We start from the raw sequence: 13,390 nt of genomic DNA, 5'->3' as shown, positions 1-13,390 counted from the left end.
CAAGTGTGATTTAGTTATTGCCAACACCTGTTAGGTGCCACATGTAAGTTACAGGTGCTGTTAATTACACGAATTAGAGAAGCATCACATGATTTTTCAAACAGTGCCAATACTTTTGTCCACCCCCTTTTTTAGGTTTGGTGTGGAATTATATCCAATTTGGCTTTAGGACAATTCTTTTTGTGTTTTTTCATTGAAGACAAATTAAATGAAGATAATAATACCAAAGAATTTGTGATTGCAATCATTTTCAGGAAGAAACTGAGTATTATCTGACAGAATTGCAGGGGTGCCAATACTTTTGGCCACCGCTGTATACATGGACTGGGGGGGGCATATATACATGGACTGAGGGGGGGAGCATATATACATGGACAGGGGGAGAGGGAGCATATATATACATGGACTGGGGGAGGGAACATACATACATGGACAGGGGGAGAAGGAGCATATATACATGGATAGGGGGAGCATATATACATGGACTGAGGGGGAGTATATATACATGGACTGGGGGAGGGAGCATATATACATGGACAGGGAGATAGGGAGCATATATACATGGACTGGGGAGGGAGCATATATACATGGACTTGGGGGGAGGATATATACATGGACTGGGGGAGCATATACTGTATATATGGACTGGGGGAGGGAGTATACATACATGGACAGGGGGAGAGGGAGCATATATAAATGGACTGGGGGGGATATATACATGGACTGGGGGGAGCATATATACATGGACTGGGGAAGGGCAGCATATATACATGGATTGAGGGAAGGCAGCATATATACGAGGATGGGGGAGGGCAGCATATATACAAGGATGGGGAGGGCAGCATATATACAAGGATGGGGAGGGAAGCATATAAACAAGGACGGGGAGGGCAGCATATATACAAGGACGGGCGAAGGCAGCATTTATACAAGGATGGGGAGGGAAGCATATAAACAAGGAAAGGGAGGGCAGCATATGTACAAGGATGGAGGGAGGGCAGCATATGTACAAGGATGGGGGGAGGACAGCATATGTACAAGGATGGGGGGAGGACAGCATATATACAAGGATGGGGGGAGGGCAGCATATATATAAGGATGGGGGGCAGCATATGTACAAGGATGGAGGGAGGGCAGCATATGTACAAGGATGGGGGGAGGACAGCATATATACAAGGATGGGGGGAGGGCAGCATATATATAAGGATGGGGGGCAGCATATATACAAGGATGGGGGCATATACCAAGATGAGGGTGAGCACATTCTTTATTTCTGCAGTCTGATATCCCTGCTCCTTCCTGTGGCTGCTCTATGCTGCCCTCGCCTGCTCTTTGTATCAGTAGTCTGTATCAGTAAAACCTCAATATTTAGGTTAAATTGCCGTGTTGGCACTTGGCGATAAATAAGTGTGTTTTGGATTGCAGTTTGGGCACTCGGTCTCTAAAATGTTCGCCATCACTGCCTTAAACCAATCTGTTTGGTAGTAATGGCCAGCACTATATATACCCCCAATTGGAAAAGGTAATGATGTAAGGTACCAAACTCCTACAGTAAAACATGGTGCTGTCAATGTCATGATTTGGGGCTGCTTTTCTGCATCTGCCATTGGCCATCTACATAGAATTGATGGAATTATGAATGCTACCATGTAGAAGGATATACTGGAGAATGTAATGCTGCCACATGGTAAAACCAAAGTAGGCAGGGGATGGAAGTTACAGCAAGACAATGATCCTAAGCACACATCCAATTTAGTAAAAAAATGGTTAGCAAAGAAAAATGTTCACCTGTTGCAATGGCCAAGCCAATCACCTGATTTAAACCCTATAAAGCACATTTGGGATGAGTTAGGTATGATTTGGGGCCCGATCTCATAGCAATAAAGATGAATTGTTTGCAGATTTGCAAATGGAATGGAGCAAGATTCCTCAAGATGTCTTGAATACCCCAGTGGCTTCAATGCCCCGTCGGTGTGGTGCAGTAGTTAAAGCAAGAGGTTATGCTACAAAATACTAAGTTATGGCATTGTAAGCAATGAATTACTCTCTATACTGTGATCAATAAACAGTAGATGCAAGACTTTTGGCAGTCGTTTTTTTTTTATTTAATTACCATACCTATATTCAAAAGCATTTTGGTTAAAATTAAGGTCCTGCATGATGACAACTTCATGCACTTTCAATTCATCACCAGGGAAATGGCATCACAACAACCAGACAGAAGTAATCACACTTTTAAAAAGAATGCAAAACTTTTGGTCGCCACTGTAGACATAGGATTGAAACATGACAAAGCAAAAGAATTGTATGGACATAGCCCACTAATGGGTGGCTTAGCTGAACAACATGACTATGATAAGTGTAGCTTGGTGAATGATTTGATGTCTGCTGCTATAAGGAGGAGAAGACCCTAATGAGGGGATAGGAGAAGACTGGTGGTCAGTGAGGTGAAGCTTAAAGAGACATCACTTGGTGCCTTCCATTTTGAGAACTGTAACAGCCAGGTAGGTGAAGATTAAAAGAAACTCCCCAGGGAAATTTTGATGTTTTTAGAATGGCAAACCACCAAGCACTGTTTTAACACTCTACCTTTATCTACTGTATAGTTGTTGGGGCTAGGTCAGGGAACAGAATGTCCCTGAAAGATGATTGATGGTGCATTGCAGACTGCTGCAATGAATTGTTCTTTAGTGCAGCAGAAATGGAACTTTGTGCAGTTGGATGCTGTCATTCTCTAGGTGTTTGAGATTCCTCATAGGCGTTCTTGATAAGGGCTGTGGCCGTAGATAGCAGGTCATGAAAGGCTTTTCAGGACGCCTCTTGTAACCTTTCCATTTTCTTTTTTATAAGAGTTAAAAGCAGATGCTGCACTATCCATTTTGCCCTCCACGACTGAGGTACTAGCACTCTGTTCTTTGATTTCTTTAGTAAGATCTTTGGTGAGTTTAATGGACGTTATGGACAGATCATTTTGAAAAACAGATTGAAATTGTCCAAAGAAGGCAGCATGTTTAGATGTTTGCAGAGTCATTAGAGTGCACCCCCTCTAATATCTTCACTGGTAGTGTGTGGGACACAATAGCGCATTATACAATGTGGCCTGCAGGCCAATATACTCACCAGAAAACCTTTTATACACTGCTGAAAAAAATAAAGTGAACACTCAAATAACACATCCTAGATCTGAATGAATGAAATATTCTCACTGAATATTTTGTTCTGTACAAAGTTGAATGTGCTAACAACAAAATCACACAAAAATCATCAATGGAAATCAAATTTATTAACCAATGGAGGCCTGGATTTGGAGTCACCCCCAAAATTAAAGTGGAAAAACACACTACAGGCTGATCCAACTTTAATGTCCTTAAAACAAGTCAAAATGAGGCTCAGTATTGTGCGTGGCCTCCACATGCCTATATGACCTCCCTACAACGCCTGGGCATGCTCCTGATGAGGCTGAGTATTGTGTGTGGCCTCCACGTGCCTGTATGACCTCCCTACAACGCCTGGGCATGCTCCTGAGGAGACTGCGGATGGTCTCCTGTGGGATTTCCTCCCAGACCTGGACTAAAGCATCCGCCAACTCCTGGACAGTCTGTGGTGCAACGTGACGTTGGTGGATGGAGCGAGACATGATATCCCAGATGTGCTCAATCGGATTCAGGTCTGGAAAACGGGCGGGCCAGTCCATAGCTTCAATGCCTTCATCTTGCAGGAACTGCTGACACACTCCAGCCACATGAGGTCTGGCATTGTCCTGCATTAGGAGGAACCCAGGACCAACCGCACCAGCATATGGTCACACAAGGGGTCTGAGGATCTCATCTCGGTACCTAATGGCAGTAAGGCTACCTCTGGTGAGCACATGGAGGGCTGTGCAGCCCTCCAAAGAAATGCCACCCCACACCATTACTGACTCACTGTCAAACCGGTCATGCTTAAGGATGTTGCAGGCAGCAGATCGCTCTCCACGGCATCTCCAGACTCTGTCACGTGCTCAGTGTGAACCAGCTTTCATCTGCGAAGAGCACAGGGCGCCAGTGGCGACTTTGCCAATTCTGATGTTCTGTGGCAAATGCCAAGCGTCCTGCACGGTGTTGGACTGTGAGCCCAACCCCCATCTGTGGACGTCGGGCCCTCATAGAGTCGGTTTCTAACCGTTTGTGCAGACACATGCACATTTGTGGCCAGCTGGAGGTCATTTTGGAGGGCTCTGGCAGTGCTCCTCCTGTTCTTCCTTGCACAAATGCGGAGGTAGCGGTCCTGCTGCTGGGTTGTTGCCCTCCTACGGCCCCCTCCACATCTCCTGGTGTGCTGGCCTGTCTCCTGGTAGCGCCTCCAGCCTCTGGACACTACGCTGACAGACACAGCAAACCTTCTTGCCACAGCTCGCATTGATGTGCCATCCTGGATGAGCTGCACTACCTGAGCAAATTCTGTGGGTTGTAGAGTCCGTCTCATGCTACCACGAGTGTGAAAGCACAACCAACATTCAAAAGTGACCAAAACATCAGAAAGAAAGCATTGGTACTGAGATGTGGTCTGTGGTCCCCATCTGCAGAACCACTCCTTTATTGAGGGTGTCTTGATAATTGCCAATAATTTCCATCTATTGTCTATTCCATTTGCACAACAGCATGTGAAATTGATTGTCAATCAGTGTTGCTTCCTAAGTGGACAGGTTGATTTCACAAACGTTTGATTTACTTGGAGTTATATTCTGTTGTTTAAGTGTTCACTTTATTTTTTTGAGCAGTGTATTTTGATTGTTGTGCTGAAGGTATAGGGTCAGTTATTTAGTCCCTTGCAGTAGAGGCTTCCTGAGTTTGATAGAGGGCTGGGTCCACAGCAGACTGCCCTAGTTCCTGAGAGTCAGGCTATGTGCCCACGATGCAGAAATGCTCAGGATTTTTTCCTGAGCGTTTCTGCATCTCCCTGGCAGAAAAAACGCATGTGGATTGTACATGTGGATTGTACATGCGGATTGTACATGCGTTTTCCTGCCAGGGACATGCGGATGTGAACCGTTCTTCACATGCATTTCCGCATGCGGGTTGACAAGCGCTTTCCAAGCGATTTTAGCATCACTTGGAAAGTGCTTGTCAACTTGGTCACACTATATAAATCCATGCAAACGGCATGGCTTTATATACTGTGACCGAAAGAATGGTTAAAAATAAAAAAATAAATATATACTTACCTTCCGATGGCCCCCGGAGTCTTGATTGCCGGCAGCGGTACACTGAAGGACCTGCCGACGTCAGCGTCGCGTGACCCATCACATGACTATGACGTCAGCGCAGGTCCTTCAGTCCATCGCTAGCTGCTGGCATGAAAGGACGAGCGCAGCACGGGCCGCCAGAAGGTAAATATAATATTTATTTTTTATTTTATTCTTTTTTTCACAGGTTCTATGGTACCCGGGTCCGGAGGAGAGTCTCCTCTCCTCTAGACCTGGGTACCATCCGCACATTGGAAAGCATGCATTCCGCATGTCCTTATCTAGTGAAGCGTAATCCATGCGTTCCAATGAAAGTCAATGGCGGCTAAAACGCAGCACTTCCGCAAAATAATTAGTAGTGCTGCGTTTTTTTCCGCAATGATAATCCGCAGCGGAAATTTCCGCAGCATGTGCACAGCACATGCGGATTATCATTGGGGAACATGGCAGAACTTCTACCATGCGTTTTTTAAGCGTTTCTGCTGCTGCGGAAACGCTTAAAAAATGAATCGTGGGCACACAGGCTCAAAGTCATGGCATTATGCCTAGTTTCAGCCAGCCACTTTGGGATCTATCTCCTGCAGATTTGAGACCCAATTTCTTGCAGAGACGGCTTTGGATGGTGTGGGTTGCAGCCCGATAATCTATCCTTGGAGCGGGTAGCCAATATAAAAAGGGAGCTTAAAATCTGGACTCTATGGCAACAACAAAAGGGTTGAATGAGAAGGGATAGAGGTCTTCAAGAGGGTATCTAAGCCTAATACCTATGGGTCCATAGACTGGGTGTTGAGAGGAGAACTCGTGTGGCACACATCACTCCAGCTCAAGTTAAGCTGCAACACTAAATTGTAAAGGATCCTGTCAAAACTGACTGGCAAAGGTAGGAATAAAGAACAAGTTTAGGTGGGATGGAAGCAGTTAGGGAGGCAGATGGCGAGAGATTGAGGGTCTGTGACGCAGAGCTCTCTGGAAAAGCAGTGTGCAACTATCAGCTATCTATGATAGGTTCAAGCATGCAGTTTTGGAAATATTATTTTTTCAGCTGGACCCAGGTGTGGATCTAAACAGAAGGAAAGGTATAAACGAAGCACTACTACATTTCATCGTTTTTGCATGCAGTCATGATTTTGGCCTAAAAACAGTGTTTTAAAAACTTCATGTGTGAATCTAGCTAAGGGTATGTTCACATAGAATTTTTAAAGTGTATTTTTCTGGCTGAAAAATCCACGTAGAAAAAAAGCCATTTTAGAGCAGGTTTTGATGGGTTTAAGAGTGTCAGGCATTTTTTTTCTGATTCAAACCGATTCTGTAGTTACATTTTGAGTTTTTTTGCCCCAGAAAGAAACGCTTGAAGAAATTACGTTCTTTTTCCACATGTGAAAAAATGCATCATGTGCACTTTTTTTGCCCTTTTTCCTATTAAAAAGAATAGAAAGTTTTTTTATGTGGATTTTGGAGAAAATTCTGTGTCAAAATTCCCATCAGAAACTTAGTGTGAACATACCCTTAAAGCTGGATTACACATAGTTTGGAGACAGTTTTTGATGATGCATCTCTTTTTTTTTTTGCCCAAGCTAGGAGTAGATCCCGAAAGAATGGAAGGTATAAAGGAAACACATAACATTTCATCCCTTTTGGATCCACTTTTGTGTTTCGCTAAAAAAATTGCATCAAAAATGGCATGTGAGTTTCCAGTCTTGCTTTTTAATACTTTGTACTGCTTGAAAATGAAAGCACATAACAAACATGTCATTGTCTTTAATGAAAATAATTGTAAGCAATATGTAAATAATTTATTAATATATTTATTTCAATTTTATCCCCCCACAAAGCAGATGTTAGATTCAGGCTACATTAACACATCCATGTAACTCGTTTCTGTGCTGTCCATTTTTTTTTTTTAGACTCAGAGTTTCGTTGATCCATACACACATTCGTTTTAAAAATGGATCCTCGTATCGGATCATTTGCTATTCTTATAGAATTTGTGGATCAGATCAGACTAGGCCATTAAAGCCTATGGGGATCCATACTAAATGGATGAAACATAGAAGACAGAAAAGACAGACTTTGTATTTCAGAGTTCCATCTGCGTTTCATTCGTTTTCTTTACTGATCCATTGTTAAGAATCAATGGATATAAAAAAAATTACTCTATTCAAGTCAATGGATCTGTAAAAATATTCATACAGTAATGAAATGCTACCCGTTACTCATGGACTGATATGAAAAGGATGAGAAATCTTCATAATTTTTCAGAGAAATCCGAGAATAACTAATGAAACTCTGGCCAAACTCTGATAAAAAAAACACTGAAACTTAGACCATTTTTTTTGCGTGTAAAAAAAAATTACTGACATCTGATGGAGGCCTTTTCAATGTGTGAATGCAGCCTAAGTCTATATTAATGTCACAGTTAAATTACAATATACAGTGGCAATGTATTCACAGCTTTTCCAAAATTACTTATCACATAAAAGAAGCCTCAAGTTAGGCTGGCTTCACACTTATATAATTCATGGTACAAGTATGGACCGCGGTGCACAGATTAGCAGCGGGTTTCTTGACCCAAACTCAACAGCCTCATATACGAGTCTGTCGTGTGTGGGTTAAAAGACCCGGGGGGTGGTCCGGCATCCTAAGGCACAGATTGCAGTCCAAAAAGCCTTCTAAAATACTTTGTACGTACACATGTTTTTCCTTAAAACACAGTTTAAACATAAGAAGTGTATTGAAACATTTTGCATATTTTATTTAATCTGTGCATATTTAACAAATATTTCCAGTTGTCCACTACATTTGTTATAACTTGTAAGTGTCATTGTATTATTGTGGGGTACACAACAAACCATTCTAATTTCATTTGCCAGTAACTTAAATGGAATCTGTCACTCCCTGGCACTTATCTGACCTCTATTATGGGCATACAGGTTATAGAAATGTAAATCTATACTTACTTGTATGCCTCATATTGGAGGTCTTGTTGCTGGGAAATTTCTTTTTATTCTATCAAGTTTCTGATGCTTGTGGGCTCAGGGCCCTGAAGAAATCCCCGCCTACTGTGTGAATTATAATGTTTCCCCCCCTCCCCTGCATGTCACAGTGCCTGGATTTGGCCGTGGCAACTGCACATCACATGGCACTGTGACATGCAGGAGAGGGGGGAAACATTATAATTATCACAGGAGGTGGGATTTCTTCAGGGCCCTGAGCCTGCAAGCATCAGAAACTTGATTGAATAAAAAGACATTTCACATCAACAAGACCTCTAATATGGGCCATACAGGTAAGTATATACAGGGTGGGCCATTTATATGGATACACCTAAATTAAATGGGAATGGTTGGTGATATGAACTTCTTGTTTGTGACACATTAGTATATGGGAGGTGACCATGGTGGCCATTTTGGATCCAACTTTTTTTTCAATGGGAAGAGGGTCATATGACAGAATGTCATAACAAAAACAATGGTGTGCTTGGTTTTAACGTAACTTTATTCTTTCATGAGTTATTTACAAGTTTATGACCACTTACTGTATAAAATGTGTTCAAAGTGCTGCCCATTGTGTTGGATTGTCAATGCAACCCTCTTCTCCCACTCTTCACACGCTGATAGCAACACCACACAAGAAATGCTAGCACAGGCTTCCAGTATCCGTTGTTTCAGATGCTGGAAAAGTTTTCCCCCTCCCATATACTAATGTGCCACAAGCAGGAAGTTGATATCACCAACCATTCCCATTTAATTTAGGTGTATCCATATAAATGGCCCACCCTGTATTTACATTTCTATCACTTGTATGCCCATATTACAGGTCAAATAAGTGCCAGGGGGTGACAGATCCCCTTTAATAAGGCTATATTCACAATGCAGGACCTTCATCTGTATTTTGCATTAGTATTCGTAAGCCAAAACTTGGAATGTTACCTACAACAAATAGAAGTAGAAAGGATTTGCGCTTCTATGTTTCTCAATTCTGGTTTTGGCTTACAAATACCAAATACTGACCACAATATTACCACGTGAATGTGGTATTAGGGTGGCCCACACTCTGATTTTGTGAAAATTAGTTTTTTTTTTTATTTTTCCTGCAGCAAATAAACCAGCTATGGCCAGATTTTGGCTGGAAGTCGTTAAGAAGAAAATGAATGCATGACAAACATGTCGAAAATGATGCCCAACAGAGCACAATGTGATTCCTTCTGCATTATTAAAGTCAATGGCCCCATCGGCACAAAGTCCAATTCCCGGTTTCCAGGATTTCAGACGTAAGCCCCGATGGAGCCATTGACAGTAGACTAAAACGCAATGTGAACATAGCCTTAGACTGTGGAATCTAAGTTTACAGTGTCTACAAATTAGACTACATTTATAAATTTGCCCCAATGTGTATGTGTGGATGTTTTTACACTTTTTTGCAATTTTTGGTTCCCTAGAGCATTTTTTTTAAATGCATCATGCTCTAGGTATACTAATTTCATGATGTAAAATGCATCTGTATATAACAGAAAAAGATAAAAAGCATGAAAATCCTGATGTTGATAGATTTTAGAGAAATGAGGTCTATCTATCTAAATTTCTACACACACGCTACTTCTGAATAAAGTGCTCTATGGACATGTGTTCATAGACCTGATGTCTAATTTTTAGTGCTTGTACTAGCAGCAGTTTTGGATCGGAGTTTAATGAAAGTATAGAAAAACTGAAAAAAAAACTGAGCATGAAAGGATATCCTGCATGGTATTGTCTTTATGGACTTGAGTGTTCTATGCTACAATTTCTGGTTAAGGTGCCTTTTAAAATCTATTTTTTAAGATTTTTTTTGCTTTTAAAAACATTATGAATGTCAAGTGTCTTTCATTGTGATTTTACAAGCATTTTTAGTGGCATGGTTTTTAATTCATAACATTTGAAACATTAAGTTTTCTTGCCATTTTTCAAGACCTATAATGAAGCCTATCGGAGAAAAAAGTCAGAAAAATGAACACATACAACATGTTAAAGAACAAAAAAGGCACAAAAAGCCACCAAAGTGCCAAAATGCATTGTTTGTAGTGTACTCCATATTTTGCTATAGCCTTGTATATAACATAAAGCTGCATTGTTTTAGGGTAAGAAAAGTGCATTAAAAAACTCAGAAAAAACTGTATGTAACCATCCTAAATCTGCAATAGGTTTTATATTTTATACAACCCACATACTAAGACAATGTAGAGTTATTCAATATTAAGGATAGAAGAATTTTCTCCATGAAGCTGGTTAATACTGAAAAGCACAGGTAATTAAGACTTCTAGGTCCATCTCCAGGCTTTAGATATTTGGTATAACTATTCACCATCACTTAAGAGCTCAAAAAATGTAAAAAGGCACTTCAACTGGATGAGCAGAAACAATGCTGGTAAAGCTTGCACCGGCATAGTCATCATATATTGTAGGCTAACTCTACAGGTAAACTGCAGCTGCCCTGCACCATCTACATTGTCCTGGGCTATATCTATTAGCTGAATATATTGTACAAGTAATAATCCATACAGTAAGAATGAATGTTCACATTTTAACTAAACTGCAATGCAGACTTGGATTTGTAGCAAGATTTGTCTATGTAATGCACAATATACTGTATTTTTTACACCAAAAGAGAAAAACTGTTCTGGTTGGTAGTGTAGGTAGTCAGTGGAGCAGTTGATATCACAAGCTCCGGTGGTCTACAATAGTGCCTCCTCTCTGGGTGATCTGGAGTAGAAGAGAGATTACTGTAATATTTTATTGCCAAGCAGTCTAACATAAAAGTGGGCATGGCTTCTTAACAATGTTCTAGTTGGGTGCCATCAGCCAGAACACAGTGATGTATAGGCCTCACCATTACATACACAAATTTGTAAAAATTATCACAATTTTACAATTCATCTCCTAAACATAGCAGAACTGTTAAGTAAGCACAAAAAGCTTTTATTCAGACTCTGCAGCAACCAAACTTGGGATTTGGTATGAACTGATCACTTCTGTTATAACTGCCTCACCAATAACTCTAGGACGGGTTTAGAGGCGCACCTCAAAGTTTGAGAAGCATTGGTCTGGGGTATGTTACAGGGATTAAAATATCCATTCCTGGTGGTCTGGTGTACAACTGAAAGTTTAGATCTGGTGGTTTGGGCTATATTACAAAGGTGTATGGTATTAATATTTTGTTGCCTGGCGGTCTGCTATAAATATAGGTTTTGCACCTGGTGGTCTAGTGTATATTAGGGAAAGGGGGATCTTATTACATAGTGGTCTAATGGAAGATTAGGGGTTTATACCTGGTGGTCTGGTGTTTACTGAGCTTCCCAGGCTCCAGCGATTTGACCTGTTTCATCCTGTTAGAAAGCTGTACAGTGCAATTGAGGAAGAGAGAGAACTGTACTGGGTGAGAGAGAACTGTGTGGCTTAGTCTGCAAACTAAAAGATATTTTTTCTTGCTAAATGTGCAACTTACAGTACAAAAAATATAGTAACTGAGAAACGATGCTACATCAAAACATCGATGCAATTGCTGTTAAGTTGATCATGCATGAACAATGATAATTACGGATTTATTCACATTAAAAGTAAACTTTAAAAGAGACTTTGTCACTGTATGTTTTAGCCCTGTTTAAAGGACATAATAGTACAAGAACAAGTCCATTCTGCGAACATCCGAAACAATACTGAATTTGCTGTGGTAACAGAATTGGGAGGAAGTTGTGGGTAGCACTTCCCTCTTGAATACGGCAGACTCCATATTCCTTCACAACTTCTATTAGAGTAACAGAACAATATTTTTTGTGCTGTATGAGCTAATAGAAGAGCCCTTTAACAGAGCAGCTTAGTATAGTGAAAGATTTGTTTTAAAAAAATTAAGCTACAATATTATGAATAATTTTCCAGGAGTACATTTGTGAGAGAAATTATAGGAAATGTACTTGTCTATATAGCCATTTAAAACTTAATGAGGCAAAAGCAAAAGTATCAGTCTGGATCAGATATTGTCCTGGGCACTGCCAGCTTTACTATCAGTGTACACTGCTGCCTAAAAAAGATGGTAGGGGTCATTGTTCCAGAAATTGCATAAAGTTTGTGTAACTGAGCTGCAACTCTAATAGGAGACCCCCAGCTTATTAGACAATATTGTTGTGTCATTGATCCCATGCACATGTTATAAGGGGAGGGCGCTGCAGACTTTCCAGGTTATCCAGCTTTTGCTTTAGTTTCCAGTGATAATTCGTCACTACAAGTCCCACAGTGCAGTCACTTGTGGCTTCACATGAAAGTATTGTTGGAATCTTAACATAGCATACCTGATAAAAAAAGAAAAGAAAGTATGATATGACTAAAGTACCACAAAAAAACAGACAAAAGAAAGAATAGGGAACACGATATCAGATAACAATGTTTCAACAGCGGTTATGAACTGAAAAATATTGCCGACAAGCCACATCAGGTACAAAACATAAAAAGAAGAAATGCTCCGTAATTCTAAGACAGAGTCAGACAACCCCATAGAAAACATTGCCATTCAGTCCAAATGGTTTTCTCATATGTGAGTACAGACTATCACTTGGCTTTACTCTGGGATGAATTGTATTTTTCCATGATTAACCTTTCTGAAAGGGGTGGTCCGGCACCTAAAATGTATTTTCTATCTATCTATCTTTACATTCTAACTACTCTTGTACTATTTTTTTTTTTTTTTTTTTTTACACACACAACACCCTATACTTCTCCCTATCTACGTAATCTCTAAATGTGATTTTTTTTTACTGTACTTCCTGTGACATTTCGTTTCAGAGGAGTCTCAAACATGGCGGCATAGGAGGCTGGGGCTGCACTCACTTCCCTGCAGAGTCTGTCCCCCCTCCTTGAACAGGGCGTCACAGGGGGCAGTGCTGCAGTTACTCACTAGTTTGTCATATTCCCACCCACTCTAAGATGTCCTGGATCCTGGGTGATTTACACTATGTCAGATGTGAGTGCAGAGTCAGCACTCTGCTTCTATCTGCACTGCCGCTGTAGCTTCTGTGAAAGAAGACATCGTCCGGGGGCAGAGGTAGAAGCAGTGAGTGACGCCAGCCCCATCCCACAACTTCTAGCACCGCCCTCAAACAAATGGACATCAGAGGGCGGCGCTGCTGTCACTTACTGCTTC

At 41.0% G+C, this 13,390-nt stretch overlaps 1 protein-coding gene across 1 annotated transcript in view; it reads right to left on the bottom strand.

Moving 5' to 3' along the window:
• Positions 1–11,582: 11,582 nt before the first annotated feature.
• Positions 11,583–13,390, bottom strand: part of ETNK2 (ethanolamine kinase 2) — a 91,251-nt gene continuing 89,443 nt past the window's right edge. The window contains exon 8 of the mRNA XM_073667056.1: positions 11,583–12,542. Within this exon, the coding sequence (XP_073523157.1) occupies positions 12,473–12,542 (70 nt within the window). The 3' untranslated portion in view covers positions 11,583–12,472. The remainder of the gene's footprint in view (positions 12,543–13,390) is intronic.

The sequence above is a fragment of the Phyllobates terribilis genome, unplaced genomic scaffold, assembly GCF_046119375.1.
Source record: "Phyllobates terribilis strain yellow unplaced genomic scaffold, ASM4611937v1 Scaffold_2__4_contigs__length_985480577, whole genome shotgun sequence".
Lineage (NCBI taxonomy): Eukaryota > Metazoa > Chordata > Amphibia > Anura > Dendrobatidae > Phyllobates > Phyllobates terribilis.
Note: the sequence above shows the minus strand (reverse complement) of the source record. Positions and strands in the feature narration are given on the sequence as shown.